The following is a 21297-nucleotide window of genomic DNA, read 5'->3' as shown; positions in this document are numbered from 1 at the left end:
TGACTTGTATTTTATTTCTTGACAGGTATTAATAATAGCTGACTAGAATTTATAAATACAGTGACAATTGTAATAATATAGAAATACAGTTTCAATTGACAATTATATTTCCACACCTAAATGTTTAAGCCAAATAATATTAAATGTTTTATTGCTATATAAAAAATCATTACTTATGAAAAATAAAGTTAAGATTTAGTCATCAATACCAGTGTCAAAATTATATACTTATTCTGAATTCCAGATACAGATGACCTAAGTTACATAAAGATTTGTTTTGGTTAACCCACTTGATTACAGTGTTGGCAGAAATATGAAGAAATACAGCAAAACAATAACTTTTTTCATACAAACCCAGAACTGGTAATCAGCCCAAAATTTGTGGTCAACAACAACCTGGATACTTCATTCCTTGTCCAAGAGAAAATGGTATTAATTTAATATCCCTAATCCAATTACCCTGTGTAAACTGCAACATATGTGTATCATTAACAGCTAATTAGCAGTGTTGTCTAAATAATTAGCTGGTAGTATGAAATAATTTTGTTTTTAAAAAGTTTCACTACAAATTCATTACTTTTAATCAGCTTGCTTGGGATTGATAAAGCTAAAGGGTTAACCTTTTGTGTTAATGGTAGAAACTGTGACATTTGTCAACTACAAGGTTCACAAGATTGATGGACATAAAAAATTGGGTTCACTTGGTCCAGTATTAGGGTTGGGGGTGACTATTCAGTGCCTAGACCAGCTATGCATCAATATAAATTCATATTAACATCTTGATGAGGGGGAACTATCCAATAGATCAGTAGGTGGATTTCATGGGTGGGTTGTAAGGGTGAGACTGAACATTTCTTCCAATATGCCTGTTCCACGATTGGCGTAAGACATATTTACTCTTTTAATAGTCATTGAACTAAATCACTGGCTTATATCAGTTTTTAATTGTATGGGTGTTATACCAATTAGGTTGGGCAGGGTAGGTAGTACCTGTAAATATTTGGAAGGCAGTTCCTGCTGGTGTTATTGGCAAAGAATTTAGTTTCTGAGTTTGTAACTCCTTTTTCCAACTTCATGTGATATATTTTTCTTTTTCTTTCCTAATTTTATTACTCGGAGATCAATACTATGAAATATTTATACCCCTCGAATATCTGACAATATAATAACTATAACAATGATGATAAGTGAGAATAAGGACAAAGCAAATATAAATTCAGCATTTTGCCAACATCATAATGTAGAAACCACAAAATTACAAGAAAAGTACATTTAATATAAAATAATTGGAAGAATTTGTAACCAATTCCCACAACAAATACTCAAGCTTGAACCACAGTACAGTAATATATTGTAAATATCTCTGAGCATTCAAGTGGCTGGTACCATGTACCTTGCACTTATTGGGAGTAATTTTCCTTGTGCGAGGAAAACCAAGCATAGTAAAGATCTTGAAGATACCATAAAGAATGATGTCAGGAATTTTGTTGACTGATATCAGACTGATTACAAGCCTTGATACATTTGCATGAAATAAATTGTAAATCATTATACACTTCTAAACCACATTCAGGGAAGTTATTAGATTATTAGGGATAGTTAATGTCATGAAAAATAAATAATGTAATACACCATACAATGTGCTATATCTACAAAAAAAGATTAACTTTGCAATTGTTGGTGGCGATGAATATGCAATATTGTCCATATTTACTTGTTAAAAATTCCATCAGAATCTATAAGTTAGCTTCAATGAATATTTAAAATATTTTTACATATTATAAAATAAAGCACTGTATAGTAATAAAAAATTAAATGATTAAAGAACATCATCAATAAAATCTTATTTACCCGATTGTGTGGTAGTTGAGCACCCGTTTGTTTACTAAAATGGTGCTGAGAGGAGATAGATAGAGAGAGAGAGAGAGAGAATGCATTCTATAGATTCAGTTTCTTGTTGATTATTAAACATGTGAATGGAGAGAATATGTAATACCTATCAAGTCAGATTTTATCCCTCATAAAGTTTTTTCTATATTTTTTGCTTTTCTTATTACTGGTTTCCCTTGTACAATGTAATCTTGAGTTTGCAGTATTGAATTTTAATTAACTTTCACTTCTGTGTTAAAGATATGATTGCAGGAAAGGCAGTGTGGAGTCCCATGCATGTCGATGTAATGAATAGTTTGTCAGGAATAACCCTTTTCTAACAAAATAATCAGATATCTATGAAGAATATTAAAAATGGTGGTGACCTAGTATGGAAGTTAGTGACATTATACTTGCGGAAATCAGATACCTGTATTCCTATGGGGACTGGAAATCCAACATATGAGGTCTAACTATATTGATCATGGCACCACATCTTCCAAGAATACATGACTACTTATGCACCTATCATACAGCTATCATAAGGTCGTCTTTCTACTGTACAGTATAGTAATATACGATGATGATTAAAAAACAAACATGATCGTTGAGAACGATATTACAATGCATACACATTCCTAATGTAATTACTACCCTTAACATTGATAGCGATGAAAATGATAATTAACAATATTAGCCTTGCCAGCTTAAAAGAACAGTACTTGTGCCATCAAAAGAAAATATAATAATGCAATGACAGAAGTATGGACTACATGTGAATGAAGTTTGCGTAATACGATTTCTTACCTAACTACAATATGGTTATAATATAAAGTAAAAGGTAAGGAGGAGAATTCAAAGGTTATGCAATATAGTTAGTTAATTCTGATCAGCAGAAGATTGCATCTTTTAGAATAAAATTACTTACTTTGTATTTATTAAGCAAGTACTGAAAGAAAGACTTGTGCTGGCTTGTCAGTATCTTTCTTTGCATAATGATACCTTTCAAAGCACCAAATGGTGTAATCTTAGAATTTTTATCCTGTACTATTTTTGGTCAAAACATGATTTTGAGAAATTTCCCCTAAAGTCTGTTTAGCAATAATAGTAAAAATTATAGCAATGATGATAGCAAAAATAATTAAAAAAAATAATATAATATATTAAATACAAGTTTTAACAACACAATTTAAGTTAAATTTAATTTGTTTGAGACATTCTTAAAATTTTCTTATTCAAGATTCATTTATTCTAATATTTTCTGTTTGGTCATTAGTTGTTTTGTGCACATTATTTGCTTATCTATCCCACTGGCCTTCGTGAAAAATTTTAACTATTTGAAACTTGTCATCCTAAAGTTTCCTTATTGACAATGATTAGATGGTACAGGGTTAATTGATAACCCTATTTGGGTTGTCTGAATATGAGCAAAAACTACAGAAAAACCAGAAGGGAAGAAAAGTCCCTGAAGAGCAAGGAAAGGATAAGAAAGGAATAATAAGAAGGGTAGAGAGAGTGGAAGGAAGATCTGGTCGTAGTCAGAAAAATCATGGGTTAAAATTTGAATGAACATAATCTCAGTGACTACAGCTACTCCATCTCCCCAACATTCCATCCATTTGGATATACACAGACAATATCCCTTTCTACATAGGAATGAAACAATTAAGTTTTATCATATAAGAATAATATAAGAAATTATGAATATTTAGAAAAAATATACCTGATAATGCTAATCATAATAAGATTCACAATTTCTACAAAATTAAGAAGAATTTTACCGGTAATAATTTCAGAGCAGCGATCAACTAAAAATATTAGTATCAAGCTAAATGTCAACTCCTAATCTAAGTACAGTACCATAAAGTGGTACCTCGGAGGTCGGACATTTCTGATCTCATACGAATTTTGGTTGATGAAAAATTAATGAATTTTCAGAGGTCGATCAACAGTAACTAATTGGAACTTGTACAAGTCAGGTTGTATATGACCAACTGTGTGATGCCACTCAAGCTGTAGTAGCTACTGTACTTTACGCTCTTAAGCATAGGTGTCTCCCAGTGCAAACCCATAAAACTACTATTAATTTCTAGGTTTATAGTCTTTTTTTTTATTATTTTATGCATGGAAGTAGTGTGAACTTTAGATAAAATTGCTTTATAAGAAATGATTAATCCAATTTACATTACTTCTCATGGGATAAAACTCAATGAGTTTGAACAATCTTCTGGATTGAATGCTTTTCAACCGAAAATGTACCACTGTAGAGTTTCAACATATCTTCTGGAATGAATCATGTTTGACCTACAAGGTTCCACTGTATTAGTAATTTGAATAGTCTTCTGGAACAAATTATGTTCGACCTACAAGGTTCCACTGTATTACAAAATTTTATTCTGGAAGACAGATATGGTTTATCAAAATAAGTAAATTTTTATCAAATACATTATAAGTAGGACTGACCTTACCAGGCCAAGTGTTTCATTTTTAATTTAAGTAAAGGATACTTTTTAATTTCTTATCAATTACTTAGTAATTATGCATGCTAAAAAAATCAATATATTCAAATGATCAAAATTATTAGTTGTATCTATCACAAACTTTCTCATAGTTGATACATTTAATTAAGCTGAGCAACTATCCATAAACTACTTAAAGTAATTTACAGCTGAAAAGGTTGTGGGAAATAGAATATCACATGGATTAAACACTATATGAAATATTTTGCCACTAAACAGCTTATCTAGGTTGTACCAAATATTAATATCAAAAGCCCAAGCAATGAAATGCAGAAATTCTGTTTTTAATTTTTTTTTTTTTTTGCAATTTATTAAAATGATGTATCTAAATACACTTGTATAATATTATTGTATATAGATGACTTTGAAGCAATATGAATACCCAAAAGCTATGGCAATTTCAATTCTATATCAAACTGTTCATGTATCAAATAATTAACATTAATATTACCTAAAAACTGTTCTTTCGTACCTTCACATGAAATTAGCAATACCATTCTTACTGTAGTACTTAAATTTGTGAAATGTGAAGCAATGCTATAAACTAATATGTCAAGCTGGAAAACACACACTCTCTCTCTGACACTATCATAAACACAAAGAACTCATTACTCTGATACTTTTTCATAAAGGATCATATACGCATTAGCTTTCCTTACTTCCTCCAGGTTGGACTCTCTTACAGTCAAGTCGGATGTATAAAACCACCTAAAAATAGAAAATAAAATAGAAATATATTGTGCAAGAAAAATACTGAAATGGCTTAAGCTTACCAAGTAATGACTAAGAATAAACTCCTAGTTATTTATTTAGCTCTATAATAAAGTTCTCAAGGGCTCCATTCATACAGGCAAGCTTTGCTCAGTGTGACATCAGAAATGGCAAAGGTTCATAGGTCTCGCATAGTATTGAAACTTTGCACTATGGACATGACGTCATCTATGAATATATTTCCATAAAGAGCATTTTTCATGTAAAATCTTCACAAATGAATAGCTAAATAAAAAAGGACAACTAAACAAATGTTTCCTGTTATTCTACCCTTCATAATAAATATGTTAGATGATTATGATTGTTCTGAAAACTGTTTGAAAACCAAATATATCAACATACTTCATTTTAATGCTACAGAAATATACTACACTAGTCCGTATGAACAATACCTTCTGGCAGTATTGATGCCTATATACACATGTATATGAACATATAATTATGTAATTAGAGCATATGTACAGTTGGACATAGGAATTCCTGGTGCACCTCACACTGAAGAAGTGCACCCAGCCATACCTTTTCTGTATGGAGAGTTCCAGTTTAGCCCAACACACTACCTCTGTCATCTCTCCTTGCACTATCTGTCTGATTACTTGCCCCAAAGTAAGGGTGTGACAGAGTACGCTTCACCGGAGTGAGAACTGAATTTGGAGTTTCTTTAAAAGATGTCTTCTATCTTTTTCAATGAATTTTAGGTTAACATTGTTATGGAACATAGAGGTATAACCCACTTACAATCCAGCCTATGGTAGGTCATAAAAACTTACAGTGGGTTAAGTTAGCTGTGGAATGTATTTGCAAAATACAAAATATATGTAAGGAGGGCCAGGAACCAAATCCTCTTAGCAATTCATTGTAGGTAAAGTAAAAGCCCTGCTTATATGATGGGGATATGCTCTATAGTGACCAATCACACCAAGAAAATTAGTAGGTAAACCTCATCATATGGCGTAACTTGAGATGCATTCAAAGTTATCACATATAATGCACTCTGACATACTCCCATGTATAGAAAATTTTGATTTAAATGCTTTTACTTAATACATTTAAGAAAAAAGTAGTTATATTCCCCACAACTATAAAAATCTATCTTTCAGGCCAGTTACAAAAGAATACCTTTTAAAAACATACAAATGTCAAAAGAAAATTAATAATTAAAAAATCATTCATTTGGCAATCATAACCCAAGCCAATTTCAACTGAACTCATCAATATTACCTTTCCACTACAACCCCTCCCTGCTCAGGGCCTAGAAAAGATTTTATAATTATTCAGAACTATAGGCTCTGAAGACAAGGCAAGGAAAGTTGGGGTTAGTGGGGGGACTCAGACTGGATGGTGTGTGGGGAAAAGGACACTTGCAAAAGGGCATTGATAAAGATGAAGCCTAAGAGGCTGAAGAGATATTTCATCAAGTGAGACTCCTGTTCACCGATAGTATTTGTTACTACAGTCACTGTCAAATGACCACCAATATGGATATGCTCGGGTGAGGAAATCTGATCACTAACTATTAATCAAATAATGGTTCTTTTCAATGCTTAGCATAAAACTACAGTAGACTGCCAAGGGTATCAATATGTCTATGATGTGGTATTTTTAAAATTATTCAATGTGAAAAAAAGAAATTAAGGCAAAATAAAAAAAATAGTACACTACTATAATTATACAAGATCCACTGATAACATTTATAAATGATAATGGCCAATGGAAGCCATAATTAGCAAAAATCTTAGTTACACAGGTATAAAAAAGTATAATTTTTCAGAACAAATTAATCCATGAAAGCATTCAGAGCAAAGCCAAAGAAATACCTGTTTCTGCAGCGGGTGCCTAATGGTCCTCTGCGGTAAGTTACAAAATGTCCACAAAATACATCCCCAACATGGACAATAACGGCTTTGAGTCTATATAACTGCTCACATCGAACACTTGTGACTCGAAAAAATGGACTGAAAAGACAAAAGATTTGATTTGCAGTTCATAAGATTATCTGAATTGAAATGTTTTCAAGCTAATTCACATTAACACAACACTGCAGTATGAGCACTCAAACCAAGACACAAGTACAGAGAAATAAACTTCATACTCTAAGCTTGTAACCAAACAAGGTATTCCCTATACTGTAAATAATAGTAAAAATGATTAAATTATAAAACTGACCTAGCCTCAACTTCAGTAGAGGTAGCATTATCACTTATGATAGAGGATGGTTGAGTTATGTTTTCTGTAGACCCAAGAGCTGTCTTGAGAATCACGTTGGCCTCTCTACCGCCTAAAAGAACACTGCGAAGTCCCTGAGAAGAAAATATTATGAAAAAGAAATCCATAAATGCAGAATTTATATTTTCACAAAGTCCCAGTAATTAAAATATAGCCCACATTCATGGTTCTCTTGAATGTCTATGACAGCAGAATATTTTTTCAAACAAACGGAGCAGATGAAGCATCACCCATGTGCCAACTGTATCCCCAAGTTCAAAGCAGGAAGCTGCCCTACTTAGTCGTGTAGTCTAGACTGTTAAGCTACAAACCCTATTTATAAGTGATGGATTTATAAGGAAAAAACAAATTTAATAATCTAACCTGACTGCTTACAGATGTAACATACGTATATGGATCCATCGTCAAAAATTCAGGGAAGATGACATGATCTTGTCTCTTCACAGCTGATCCATTCTCCATCCAAACAGTTCTCTTGATATGGAAGCACAAACAACTAGGAAGCTGGAAGAAATTCTTTTTATATGCGTATGAACATCACAAATTTTTTAGGGACTGTATTTTTCCTGGCCATACAAACTCAAGTTCTTTTGGTAGGGGAATATGTTTTCAAAGCGACATGGATGACCAGTGAATTATTTTAATGAGTAGTTTAGCGACAGGTGGGAGTGAGTGCAAGAAGCCTTGCTCCTTTACCTGTCAAATTCTCTTCACTTATGATCTTTCAGCTCAGGAGTAAGAGGGGCAGTTGAGGATGGAGGTAAACAGTAATCTAAAGGACCTAGGTCTGTATAGCTAGGACAAATACAAATTACTTAAAAAAAAAAATCATTATTGTTCCTAGGTAAATGCAAACCACTGTCTTTAGGTAGGGAGACTTGCTGCTTGGTGGGCCATTAGTCCCTTAGAACTGAACTGGTAGGTTGTTCTTCCCTAAAAATGTCAATCTACCTGCTTCCATACGGGAGCAAAGATGACTTTAGAAACCTGTCTGTCTACCATTGGGATGAAAAAGCTGATAGGGCCTGACCTGTCCCAAAAGATTGGAAAATCTCTTCCTTCCCCTCAGAGCATACGCATGCCTGACACAGCAAAGGAGGCCACAACCTACACTCGGCACAGGAAGATGTTTGCAAACACTCATGCTCTCAACAAGAGCACAGTGTAGCGAGTGTGGACCTACAACAGGTATAAAGAAAAAAAGAAAAACTCATCTACAATCCATCCTCCAATGATAATGTCTTGCTTCACATTACATTAACATTCAATAGCCAGCATTCACTTCCAGAAAGAAAAAGTAAGTGAAAATTTTTATTAAGGGCGTATTGTTGCGTCTGTAGTTGATGTGGCAGAAAACATAAATGAGGAGATGTTGACAGATAATGAGGCGGGTATTCTTGCCCTTGCTCCCACTTGTCGCCTGATTGCTCGTTAGAATGATTCAATAGCCCTCCAGCTAGTGCTGAAAACATATTCCCTTACCTAAAGGACAATGGTTTGTACTTGCATAGAAACAACTTTATAACTTGTATTTTTCCTAACTATACAAACCTGGGTCCTTTAATAGGAATATGCTTTCACCTTGAGTTAAACTTTGGCTGTCAAAATTTATAATTAGGTGTCAGTAGTCACTCGGTGGTGGCAGGAAAGCACTGCCCCCCACCCAGTACACTGAGTAGCCACTTTGACCTTCACCTAGGACTTGTGGGGTGGTTGAGGTGGGAAGTGAAGCGTACAAGACTCAGGTTTGTATAGTTAGGAAAAATACAAATTAATGTACTTTAAAAATTTGTGATTTGTTCCTACATGAATACACATCCTCATCCTTTAATAGGAGGCTTATTCTTAGAGGGAGGGAGTCTCTACATCCATACTGGCTTGTTTAAAAATACCAGGATGTTAATACACTCAGACCTCACAGCAGTGCGGGAGTGTTGATTCTTACCACCTTCCAACAATCGAGAACAGATTCTCATGACTTGGGTTGTGATTCGGTCTTGTGAAATGGTCAAAGAAGAACCTACAGTATATCCTAAGAAAGATATGATGTCACACTGTATGGCCAATTCGGCGTAATGTATCGAACATTCTATCCATTCTCCCACTCGTAAGGAGGACGGGAGGATTATTTATATAACTGACTTGTATAGAGCAGTTGCTTGGTCTGGAAGGTCACCCATTTCAACATCTGATCCACTAAATAAAGGGATGACCACTGCGCCCAAAAGGGAAGGGAAGGAAAAGGGACATACACTCCACCTCTAATCCTAGACTAATGTTGGGACTCTTATCTTACATGAGATGTTTCTTGTCCAGCAAGGAGCTAGGTAAGCTACACAACCTGCATAGCAGCCACCAGAAGTCACAATGATAGTTTATTAAAATAACTTGTGGGTATACTCCCATGGATAGTCGCCTGGTGCTTCCAGATTCCAGCCTTTAGCACTTGTGCTACTGACAGATTCTTCCAGAAGGCAAAGGTAGATCTGATATTCTGACTTTGTGTGATTGCATCTGGGGTGGTCCCCTCATGTCTGATTGTTCCCATGAAGCCAAAACAGAACAACATTTCAGAACTCTCAATCCTTCCGTACTGAAAGAGGAGTCGTAGTGTGCCTACCGAAGAGGTAAACATTGACTACTCAGGAAGAGCCTAGTTGATTCTCTTGAAGAGTCCAGGTTTGAATCCAAATAAAACACTTGTATAGGGGACAGAGCATTATCTTTACCGCAGAAATTGGGGAGCTTCACTGATAACGGAAGAGAGATAAACTGCTAATCTAAGTAGTTCAACCTGTGGTTGTTAAGGAGCAATCAAGGTTCTTCTGAATCTTGATGTCTTCCATCGACTGTTGAGGAATCAGAGAGACAGGGAAGAGGGGGTGGAAAGGCAGACGCATCTAGTATTCACTAGATGTTGCAAGGTATCTTCAAACTTCGCCAACAGTCGGTGACTCAGAGAATACAGAGTTTCTTATCCTACTGCATGGTGAACAGGACAAGTGATGATGAGAAACTTAGCCTTTCAACTATGCAATGATGTAGGGATAGCCTAAAACCCTACACCGGAACATTGTTAATTGAGCATATTTTCTTTAGGTGTTTTTGCTTGAAAGGACCTTGTGCAGCTGCATTGCATCTACTCACAAAAGTGCACCTGCTTGAAAAGGGTCCCTTTGTAAATATGGGCATGGATGGAAGTGATATCGGCCATTATCGCTAACAAAATGCTTTATCAAACTCTTTGGAAAATAAGCACAGTAGAAATGCTGCAAGCATTCCTGGTAGGTTTAGATGCAGGTATGATCCTTCTGTCAATTACATCCCCTAGATGGGAGGAATTTCAGTTGAATGCCTCATCCCTTCTCTGCATTGTGGATGGTAAGAGAGCTCTGGTTATAAACCAGTAAAACTTCAGGAACTATAGGAGAAATCACTAAGGAGGTAGATATGTGGAACTAGCCTCCTTGTTGAAGTTAATCTCTGAAGGAGTTATCTTTATCGATGCAAAAGACATTGTGGAACAGTTATGTTTACATTGTTGCTAAGATGGTTTGCTAGGAACTTCCCATAGCTGTCACATTAAGGTAGTCCCAGGTATTCAACCCTCTTTCTGGGAATCTTAAGAACCTTATTCAATATACCTTAAACCAAGAACCTTATTCAATATACCTTAAACCAAGAACCTTATTCAATATACCTTAAACCACAGATTGAGACATGGGGCAGAGAGACTATCGATGATGAAGTGATTTCCTTGTAGAAGGGTAAAAAGGGGCAATCACCGAGACCCGTCAGTAGACAAGTGCCAGTTGAAAGTGCTCAAAACACTAACGTGAACACTTTTGGATTGGTAGCAGCTTTTCCCAAAGCTACAGCAGAGAAAACCTCCTGTAGGACAGGGAATGGATCCAGGGATGTGTCCTCTTCAAGTCAACAGGGAAGGAAAGGTAATTATTCTATGATGGACCATATGCAGCTAACTATGGCTGGTCTGAATAGTGTTTGGGGAACCAAACATGAAGACCAAAGACCTGTCTCTAATTCCTTGTAGACTGTTCCATTCATAAGAGTAGACTGTACAAGCCTGAAAAATTTCTCGATAGCTTTCATGTCTTCTCCGTTTGCTATCAGTAAGGGGTGAGTTTTGGTAGATCAGGAGCAAAATTGGCAACTGGAACATTGTGTCTCTCCCCATACTGACTGGCATATACTCATTTATAGAAGCTCCAGGAAGTCACTGAACTCCGTGAACATTTCTGCCTTTCCACTATCTCTACCAAGAAGGCTAGGTTGAAGGTGAACTGAAGGAGCACTGGCTGAGCTTTTCCATGGAAGGAAGCACTTGGAGTAACCAAATGAACCTGTAGGTCACTGGATTCTTTCTCAGCGCTTGCCTAAGGGGAAATGGGGATCTCTGAATAATTATCCTTTAAGGGACTAAGCACTTAGTGGCAATTGACTGGTGGAAGAGGAGACACATTCCGCCTTCTTCCACTATTACTTACTGTACCTCATGTCGTTCCCTCCCCGGGAACCCGGCTGCAACTCTTGTAACAATGCATTCTATAAGGGAGTACTTGCATTCATTTCCTCTGGGTATTTGAATGGCACATCCTGAAGGCTTTCTTCTTGGTGCTTGGTTGGATGAAACCAGTGTACTTCCTCGTACTTGGGCTTTGACAAACCCTGGATTGTAGTGCCGTGCATGGCTGGAGGCTGAGATTCCATGGCAGAGGACTCAAATGTTGAAATATTATTTCCTTGTTCCTTGTTCCGTCTGGTTCTTTAGAGTCAGCTTGAACTTCTGGTTCAATCAAATGAGGAAGGTGTCTACAAAAAGCTCAGGAACTATGAAACTACCAATCATTATAGTGTAAGGAATTCCATTTCAGTACTCGGATAAAGTTGGAACTGCTGTACTAAATAACTCTAAGGGTTGTCATCTCTAGTGCCTCCTTCCTGAAATTACACAAGGGACCTTGATTGGAAAGCAGTCTTGCTAACAACTTCGTGTGCATAATGTGGCATTTCAGTGCTTGCAAGAGTGCTGAGATCAGAAATTAAAAATCATCTGTTACAACATTCCGTGTGCATCACTGGAATGGAAGATCCTGGTGTCTGGGAAAACTCATGTCATGGGTGTGGAAGATCTAGATTAAGGAGTAATATCAGCAAGTTGGAAGTTCTTGCGTGCCGTCACTGAAGCGTCTTGTGACCGTCCCAGGCCAGGAAAGAGATGAGGGCCTCTGCCAGCATTCCAACCAGCACCATTCATGCTCGACCAAGTACTGCACTGAAAGCATAGGTCCTGTATTCTGTACTGAAATTTCTTCCTGGAGGTTGGGTTTACGGTACAGCACTGCTCCTCCAACGAAACCAAACAGAGGGACTGGCCCCAGTCTCGAACAACTACACCAGACTGATTGTCCAGTGCTTCAGTAATTCCTTCCTCATCCTTTTCTACATTTGGAGTGCTATGAAGGAAGGGGTAATGGGAACAGCTAAACTCGTTCCCTGGTGGCACAAAAGTGATTAACCCTAGAGGCAAGAGTGTTAACTTGATCATTGTTTCAGATTATGTGGTTACAGTTGCACGATTTCTTTTATCTCGGAAACAGATCGTAAGTTTCCTGACTCTTTTACACAATTGTAAGGTTCCCGACCTCGCAAAAGAGATAACATGGTTCACGATTATGGTACAGTATAACAACATAAAATTCCCAATGGAGGCAACCTCGAAGAGTTCCCAATCGCAGTAGATGATTGCAAAGTTCCCAATAATGGAACACAATCATAAGGTTACAAATCACAGTAACTGATCCTAAGTTTTGTGATCATGGCGCATGGCCGATCCCATGGAAAACACCCATTTTGGAGAGAAAGCGCAAGAAAACCTGTCTTGCAGGAAGCAAACATACTTGGAACATTCCCCTGAAGACAAAACACAAAAGAGCAGTGCACAAGGAAACCTTTCAATTGTGCCAGGAAAATCTCATATCCTGCACTCATGATGAGAACATTCTTAGGTTCCTCTTCCAACATACTATGCAATGGAAGAGGAAGTGTGAAGCAGATGACAACAGTTCTGAGACCCGAAATTCACTAAAGAAGATACGTGAAGCGTCCCAATCGCGCAGTGTTTAGCAAGCAAAGTGAATCCAGTACATGAACCTCGTAATGTATGTATCTTTGGGGATGTTCCAGGTAAGTATTCTATCACTTCGTGAAATTTTCTGATGAACGAAGAATTATAAAGTTTCTTGCCTTACTAGCAGGCAGGTGTATGTGAGCTCTCAGTAGATGAGCATAGCGTTCTAGAAGGGCGAATGCAAACAGTAGAACGTTCTTCATCTGGAAATCACTAGCCAGCAGTAGAGCGCACTTGACTGCACGCCACATGGAGTGTCAGACTGGAGTAGTACTCCCGATCAGTTCATGTGCCAACAAATGAGCACGAATAAATAAGAACGTGCAAGCATGTGGATGCTTTAAGTCCGACGAAGGAGAGCAGATAGACAGACACGTGCCCTCTATGGGGCATGCACGAGCATGCAAATGTTCCAAGTCTATTGAATGAGAGCACTAGCTCAAACAAATGGGGTGGTGGTCCAATGGGGGCACGCTCTCACAAGCGAGGTAGAGGGAGATAGCGAGCAGATGAAAGTTACAGGAGATTGACAGTAGGTGACGTGGCCCTCTCTTACAAGAGCCCAAGAATGTTAAAGCAAAGTAATGCTCTAATTGGGGCGCAAACAGGTGATCAAGAACACACTCCTTTAGAGCTGCGATCTCAAACAGATGAGTTAGCACTCTCTTAGAAGCATGCTAAAGCATAGAAGCCTACTGATGGGCCCAGGCAATGTAGCATGTAATCTCACTGCCTGCTTCTTCTTCCCTGGTGAAAGATTTAGCAACACTTTCTTCTGACCGGCTGCGTTGATCGGCTGTTGGCGCCAAGAGAGGATGGAATAACTTGAAGTTCTCCTATCAATGGTGTGCAATGACATTCTGTTGGGTGTATAATTCTGATGTGTCTAAGCATAAAAGAACTCTTCCGTACATATGAGTATGTGTAAGAGGCAGTGCAGTAAAAGACCACATATTGTGTAGAGCGTGTGCGCATGGATCTCACGTACAGTATGTGTATAAGGCAGTACATTCCACAACAGTATGTGAGAATACCTTGCGCATGCAATACATAAGTGTGGACTCCTGATGCGTGTGGATTCTCAGGGAATTGCCTTCTGACTAGTCCAGGAAGGGGAAAAACGAAGGGCGGAGCCGTTTCATCTCGAATGGCAGTGCGTTCTTGGCACAACGCTTCTCTTCTATAGGGAAAGAAACTGTGGGAGTCATGCATATGCAATTCTTATTGATCACTCTTCCTGGGCTTCTTTGATGGCATCCTCTATACAATCTTCTCCCAGAAGGTAAAGCCGAAAAGGAGAAACTTGAATTTCTCCTTCTAAGGGGTTTTCCAGACTGATGACAATGCCCCAACACAGAAAGTGATCACAGAAACTCTATGAAGAGATCTCTCAACCAGGTGATACTTCCTCAGGACTTTTCCAAGGACAAGAAAACACTGACGGAAAGGAGGAAGTTGTCCCTCTCCTTCACAATGAATGGCAGCAGAAACTCCATGGAGTACAGTACAACAACGTCCAAATAAAGCAAACTTCCTCAGGATTACGTTAACATCACCAGACCAAACTTGCGAGGGAATAAACGGCAAACAGAAATGCCATTCAACATGTGAAAGAATACTGATATTGGCAAGCTGAGGAAACAAAATGTCAGCCAATTACAGTTATTGGGAAAAAATGCAAAACCACACTTCTTTATCATCCCTTGCACATGATGATCTGCAAACTAATTTACCTACAATGAAAAGAAAATTATTAAAACCGATGGTTGGGAATGCTGGAACGACGTGTATACTACCCGGCAGTTGAAAAAGTGGTTACTGAAGTGGGTTGGCAAGGGGGCGGAGCTTCCCCGATACCTGCCAGTAACTACCGACACTTCATTAAAATTTTTGCAGCCGAGTTCCAGCAATGCTGAAACCATATTATACTCCTATTAAAGGATGATTATTTGTATACATGTAGGAACTACAGTATTTATCTTATAAAAAAAAAGACATCCTTCTACAGTATAGTAAAACTACAAAAATTTTATATAACAAAACTTTGATCTTTACAGTATAAAACAAAGATTTTTTTTTGTCAAGCTTATTCATTTGGTAGGGGAGCATGCTTTTATGACAAACACAACTTAAATGGTTATTACATCAATATGCATTCCATAATTAAATAAAAAAAATGGAATTCTAATATTAAAATTTACTTCTATACTCACCTGATATTCATATTGCTAGAAGATCTGTTTAAAAGACATTTTCCATAAAATTTCCCATTTTCTTTCCTCTCCATAGATATACCTCTAGTGAATTAATCAAATTTTCTAGCAGTCAATGATGAGAAGTGAAGACGACGCTCTAGTCTTTCTGTCAATTTATTTTCTATGTCAAATTGGTTTCACAGATGACCTCCAGATTATTAGAACTTTAGTGCATTTTAAGAAGTCTTCCACTAGATTTATTAGCAATTACTGTAGAGATTTTTCTGTATCTCGCATTGAGGACAATACAATACTGTGATTTAAAATAACTCGCTGTTCCTCTCGTGGAAATTTATGTTTCAATTAAAAGTTCAAAGTGCAAAAGGAAACTTGTTCTGTTCAGAGGAAAATCCAGAGAAGATCAGGGTAATTGGCTATGGTGGGGATGATGACAATAATGACATGCCAGCACCATTATTTAAAACTGTGCTTAACCAACAAAACTTTAATAGCGATGAGCTTAGAAAGTTCTTAACATCTCTAGCTTCATTTGTTAAATATCAGAGGACAGGTGAGTCTTCTCCTAAAGGTGATAATTCTCATCCTACTTGCCCTGTTGCTAACCCTACCCTAACTTTTCAAGTTTAGTCTAGTGGTAATTGTTCCTTTCAGTAAGGGTTCAGAAAGATCACTGCACCACAAAAATTTGAGATTCTCTTACAGAGACTCAAATTTTTTAACTACCTTAGACTCCTCTGCTGCTAAACCCTTGCATTCCCGCAATCCTAGTCAATTTAAATAAATAAATTGTGAGGCAGAAGACCAGAGTTGGTAGTCTGGAAACTAATATCCCTCCACTAGCTAAAGTAGGTGCACTGTTAGGCAACCTCATATTAAATGGATGGTGTACCATAAATGATTCTCTTAGCTATGAATGAAGATTCAATTAAAGTAGACTGTTTGCATTATATTTTGGACTTACAAATTTGGGCACTTGCTCAAAGGTTAACTCTAGCAGGGTAAATTTCAGCGGTAGTTCCTTTACTGCTGGAAAAAGTCCCTTTTACACATAGGTTTCAGCTCCCATAGCCAGTTACATGCAAACAAGGAAGTCAGTAAATAATTCCTAGGTTTATCCTGCTATACGGGAAAACACTGAGATCTTGAATGTGAGGAAATACCTCCATTTCGAACAATATGTAACATTGTTGAACAATACCCTAATAAGTTGCTTAAGGTAAGTTATGAATTCTATTCTACTAAGTCTTTTGAGACAGCTAATACCTAGACTATTCATACCCATCAGTTCTCCAACTTCATTGTCGACAGAATCAATACATTGTAGCCACAAATTCAATCAAAGGCTAGGCCTCATTTAGTGTTTCAGCCTTCTTCACCACAAAGACATTCTGACTTAAGACTAATCACATGTATGATCTCTTTTTATATCAAGATTGAATTTCCTGCCTTGAGCCCATTATTACTCCTGATAAACAAAAAACCTTTGAATGAAGCTAAAGCTGGTTGATTAAAGAAATGCCATTTGTTAGGTACAGTAATCAAGAAGGGGGTGTTCTTGAAACAATTTACTTTGCTGATTCTATAATAGGGGTTATTACTAGTCTTCCAGGAGAGAAATTGCAGGATATTAGGATTTGAATTTAATTTAGGATTATCTAATCTGTTTAGATAAGAATATTTTAGAAAGGGCTTCTAAGTATTTACAAACCTTTGTGTGTTTTGTGATTAAGAGAAGAAGGCAGGTACTGTATGTGCCTTTATGGTGGGGTCAGTCTCAGTGGCACAAAGTCATTAATTTCTTCCCCTATTTTGGGGCCTGTTTTAGATGTAGTAAAATTTGATAAGGTAATTGCTCAAATAGACTGATGTTTTGAAATTTTTTTCAAGGAATACTTTAGATTCCACCTTTAGGTCAAACACCTCAACATCAGAATGGTTGTTGAAGAGTTCCTCTTGCTCTAGTGGTAGAACATCAGATGTCAGATTTAGTAGATGTTCAGGAAGGGTTACCAACTGGAGTCCAAGATCTTATTGGCGAATGCTATTGCAGTTCTTCCTTGCATATTCCAGTAGGAGGAAGACTTTTCCATTTCTATACCTTTTGGAAAAACTTTTAACCCAATCTGTGGGTGTTACCTGTAGTAAAAAAAATTACCATATCCTTTTAACTTCCCATCCTCACTTGTCCAAAAAGCCAGTTCCATATCAGTTAAGGTAAAAATACAATATCTCAAACTGCTTATTTCACAATTTCTATTGTGAAAGAAGAGGTTTTAAATCCTACTCTGGGGGTTTTATAACAAGTTATTCCTAGTCCCCAAAACTTCAGGGGTTAAAGACTAATTCTAGATGTATTGGCCCTCAACAAGTTTACATCTCTCATAAAGTGTTAGATGGAAACACCTTCAACAGTTCTAGCCTATGTTGGTTCTGATGTGGATAAGGCTGCTAGGGAACATAGCTGTCTTAGAAAAATTAGTTTCATTGGGGCATCTAAAGAAAGGGATTTTTCCATTTCATCTCAATCTACATTGAAACAGGACACCCGATCTAGACAGTCTCAATTCCAGATAAAAAACCAACTTCAACTACTGAAATGGTGGGACGAGTGCACGGAATTGTCTCGGGGAGTTTCTCTGGATATGAGAATCCCTGCTGCTTTGCAGGAAGGATGGGGAGCAACTCTAGATCATTTAAATCTGTCAGGGAAATGGACCTTGCAAGAGTCAACTTTGCATATCAATTGCCTACAGCTAATAGCTTTATTCAAAACTCTTTAGTACCATGAACCACTGGTGGTAGGGAAGACAATATATTTTCAGACAATATGACGGCACTTGCCTACATTCAAGACTAAGGGGGTACAGAGTCCCCTTTCCAGTATTGAATAGCAGAGTTGTTATCTTGGGCAAATTTGAGAGGGACAAGCTTTCTTCCTCAGTTTATTCTATGAAAATTGAATGTCTTAGCAAACCTACTAAGTCGAGTCAGGTTCTTCCAAATTCCAAATGAATGGTCTCTACATACATCAGTACGTCTAAGAATTTGCAAATGGTAAGGTTGTCAAAACATAGACATGTTTGCAACATCATTAAACAAAATGATAGAGGTTTTTTGTTCACTGATGTCAGATCCCTTAGCGTGGAAGGTAGATACCCTATTACAAAGACAGGTCATATCTGGATCTTTAGACATTTCCACATTTTGCCATGATTTGGTATGTGATAAAGAAGTTCTGGATCTCTGCTGAAAGCATGATGACACTGATAGCCCCATTCTGGCCACAAAGAGAATGGTTCATAGTTCTGTGGCCTCTGTTTTCTGAGTGCCCAAGAAGATTGCTGTATATAGTCAAACTGTTCAGACAACCAATTTCAAGGGTAATTCATCCAACACATCCATGCTACATCTAACTGCATGGAGACTATCTACCATATTCTCATAAAAAGAAGAGTTTTTGCAACCCTCTAAACAATAGGTTCTAAAAGACACAAGTCTACCAATAACCCATATCAAAAACCATGAAATATTTATTTTGATTGGTGCTAATCAGGGCATAGCATCAATGACTAGAACTAGCTTTGATAACAGTTAAATTTTCGAGTTCTATATTTTTATGACAAAGCTTCAGAAGAATCTGTTAACCTTCTTTGACCACAGCTAACTCCCGTAGATCGGGATGAAGGCTTTCCAAAATGAGATAAAAGTGGTGAAGTCTTTCTCCTACTGGAATTTGCTGGGAAGAACCGTCATGACGTTCTCTGATAAGATCTTACAATCTAATTGTTCTCTGATAAGATATTACAGTCTAGTAGGTAACTCTTCCAGAACATCTACTAGATCAGACTTTTGATGCTCTATCATTGGCATGAGGGAACTCTTACACTACCACCCAACTTTCAAGTTCCCATAGACCTGTCAGAATGTTGGAAAGATGAACATTCTGAAAATGAACCTACTTAAAATTTCATCCATTTTCTTTATCCAATCCTAGTTTCCATGCACAGAGGATTATTCATATCACTTCTCATTTCATCTGGTTGCAATTATACATTTTACATTTCCTTCCATGTCTTTTCAATCCCTGCTTAACATACTGTTAAGTCCCCGAGCTGAGTGAAATGCTTTACCGCCTCCTCAACTGCTAATCTACCACAGCATGGTTCTTCCCAATTTGCTCTTTTAATGTGAACACCCAAGAAACTAATTAGTTGATAGCTTGTTACTTCTTAGAGAACCAACAATAGAAAAGCAAAACCCATCAAAAGTATATGCAATCACCAAATACTTTGGAAACCAAAGAATTTAGCAATGAACATACGCAGTACTGTACAGTATAAGAAAAAGCAGTTGAAAGATTATCTTCTGAACTACTTTTGGGTCAACGAAATCTATCAGTTGGTACGAGGAAAGGGCCTTAGTAAAATTTTCAGCACTTCTTATGGCTAAGCACCACACATTGATAAGTACCACACAATGATAAGTACCACACAATGATAAGTACCACACAATGAAGGGTTTCATAATTTGAAAGGAAAAAATTAGATACTAACATGAAATTATGGCAATCCTAAACAAGGGAGTTATAATTTCAAAAAAAAAAAAAAATTAAATATTGTATTGAATATTGAAATATGAAACTAAGGCAATCCTGAACAGGTCCAAAATTCAAAATCTCTGAGCTTTGAAACAGTCAGCAAATATAGCAAGTGAATAGGTGGAACAACTAGTTATTAATGGACCTATGAGAACAATAAATACATGTATTGACTTGCAACTATTATAGCACTTTTTCTTCAACTGAAGAAAGATTTGTCTTGGGTTTTGTGCGAGACAGCCATATGAAAAGCAATAGGTTTGGGGCACAAATCATAAAAATACCTTTCCAATAGTAAGTTGCTTAGTAAATGATGTCTTGACATTAACTCCAGCTTTCTTCGAGCAAGCATCGCAGGTTACATCACTTACTTTCTCTTGAGTAATATAAGAATCAAGTAGTTCTTGTAATGTTACCTCACTCCAGGGTATGGATGGTAATGAGAGAGATAACGATTCAAAACTTGTCCATTGAGCAGGATTCTGAAAATATTTCAAGTGAACAGATAAGATCACATGATACTATTAAACACCCCTAATATGACCATGACTCATTTCAATACAAAATTCTTTCAATATGTAAAAAAAAAAATTCCTGTTATGTAATTATTCATAAAATAATACTGTACAGTATACTGCATCTGCTAGCATTTTGAAATAGGAATTCTTCTGAAGTACAGGTAGAGGAAGAATGAAGGTTAAAGATTAAAAAATAATCTAGAGATAATTAACAAGACAAAATAATTAAGATATATGTGTCCTGAAGAATGATTACTGGCCCAAGCACAATAAGTTATTGGTCAAGGAATTACCTAGTCTAAATCATCCAATTAAGGTGGGTAAAAAAGAAAGAATAATTATAAAAAAAAAATCTTAGAAAATTAGATGGCATGAAGTCTCTCAAACAAGAACCAATCTATGCTGTGCTAATACTGTAATTATTAGGAAA

General features: G+C 36.8%; 1 protein-coding gene across 2 annotated transcripts in view; it reads right to left on the bottom strand.

Moving 5' to 3' along the window:
• Positions 1-1209: 1209 nt before the first annotated feature.
• LOC137644067 (ubiquitin carboxyl-terminal hydrolase 30 homolog) overlaps positions 1210-21297 on the bottom strand; it is a 70067-nt gene continuing 49979 nt past the window's right edge. The window contains exons 4-8 of one of the 2 annotated variants that reach the window (XM_068376972.1): positions 20634-20831; positions 7749-7889; positions 7326-7459; positions 6977-7114; positions 1210-5096 (exon numbers count right to left, since the gene is read on the bottom strand). In XM_068376972.1, coding sequence (XP_068233073.1) covers positions 4997-5096; positions 6977-7114; positions 7326-7459; positions 7749-7889; positions 20634-20831 — 711 coding nt within the window. In that variant the 3' untranslated portion in view covers positions 1210-4996. The remainder of the gene's footprint in view (positions 5097-6976; positions 7115-7325; positions 7460-7748; positions 7890-20633; positions 20832-21297) is intronic. The other variant, XM_068376973.1, reaches the window with a different exon arrangement.

This window comes from Palaemon carinicauda, chromosome 7, assembly GCF_036898095.1.
Source record: "Palaemon carinicauda isolate YSFRI2023 chromosome 7, ASM3689809v2, whole genome shotgun sequence".
Taxonomy (NCBI): domain Eukaryota; kingdom Metazoa; phylum Arthropoda; class Malacostraca; order Decapoda; family Palaemonidae; genus Palaemon; species Palaemon carinicauda.
Note: the sequence above shows the minus strand (reverse complement) of the source record. Positions and strands in the feature narration are given on the sequence as shown.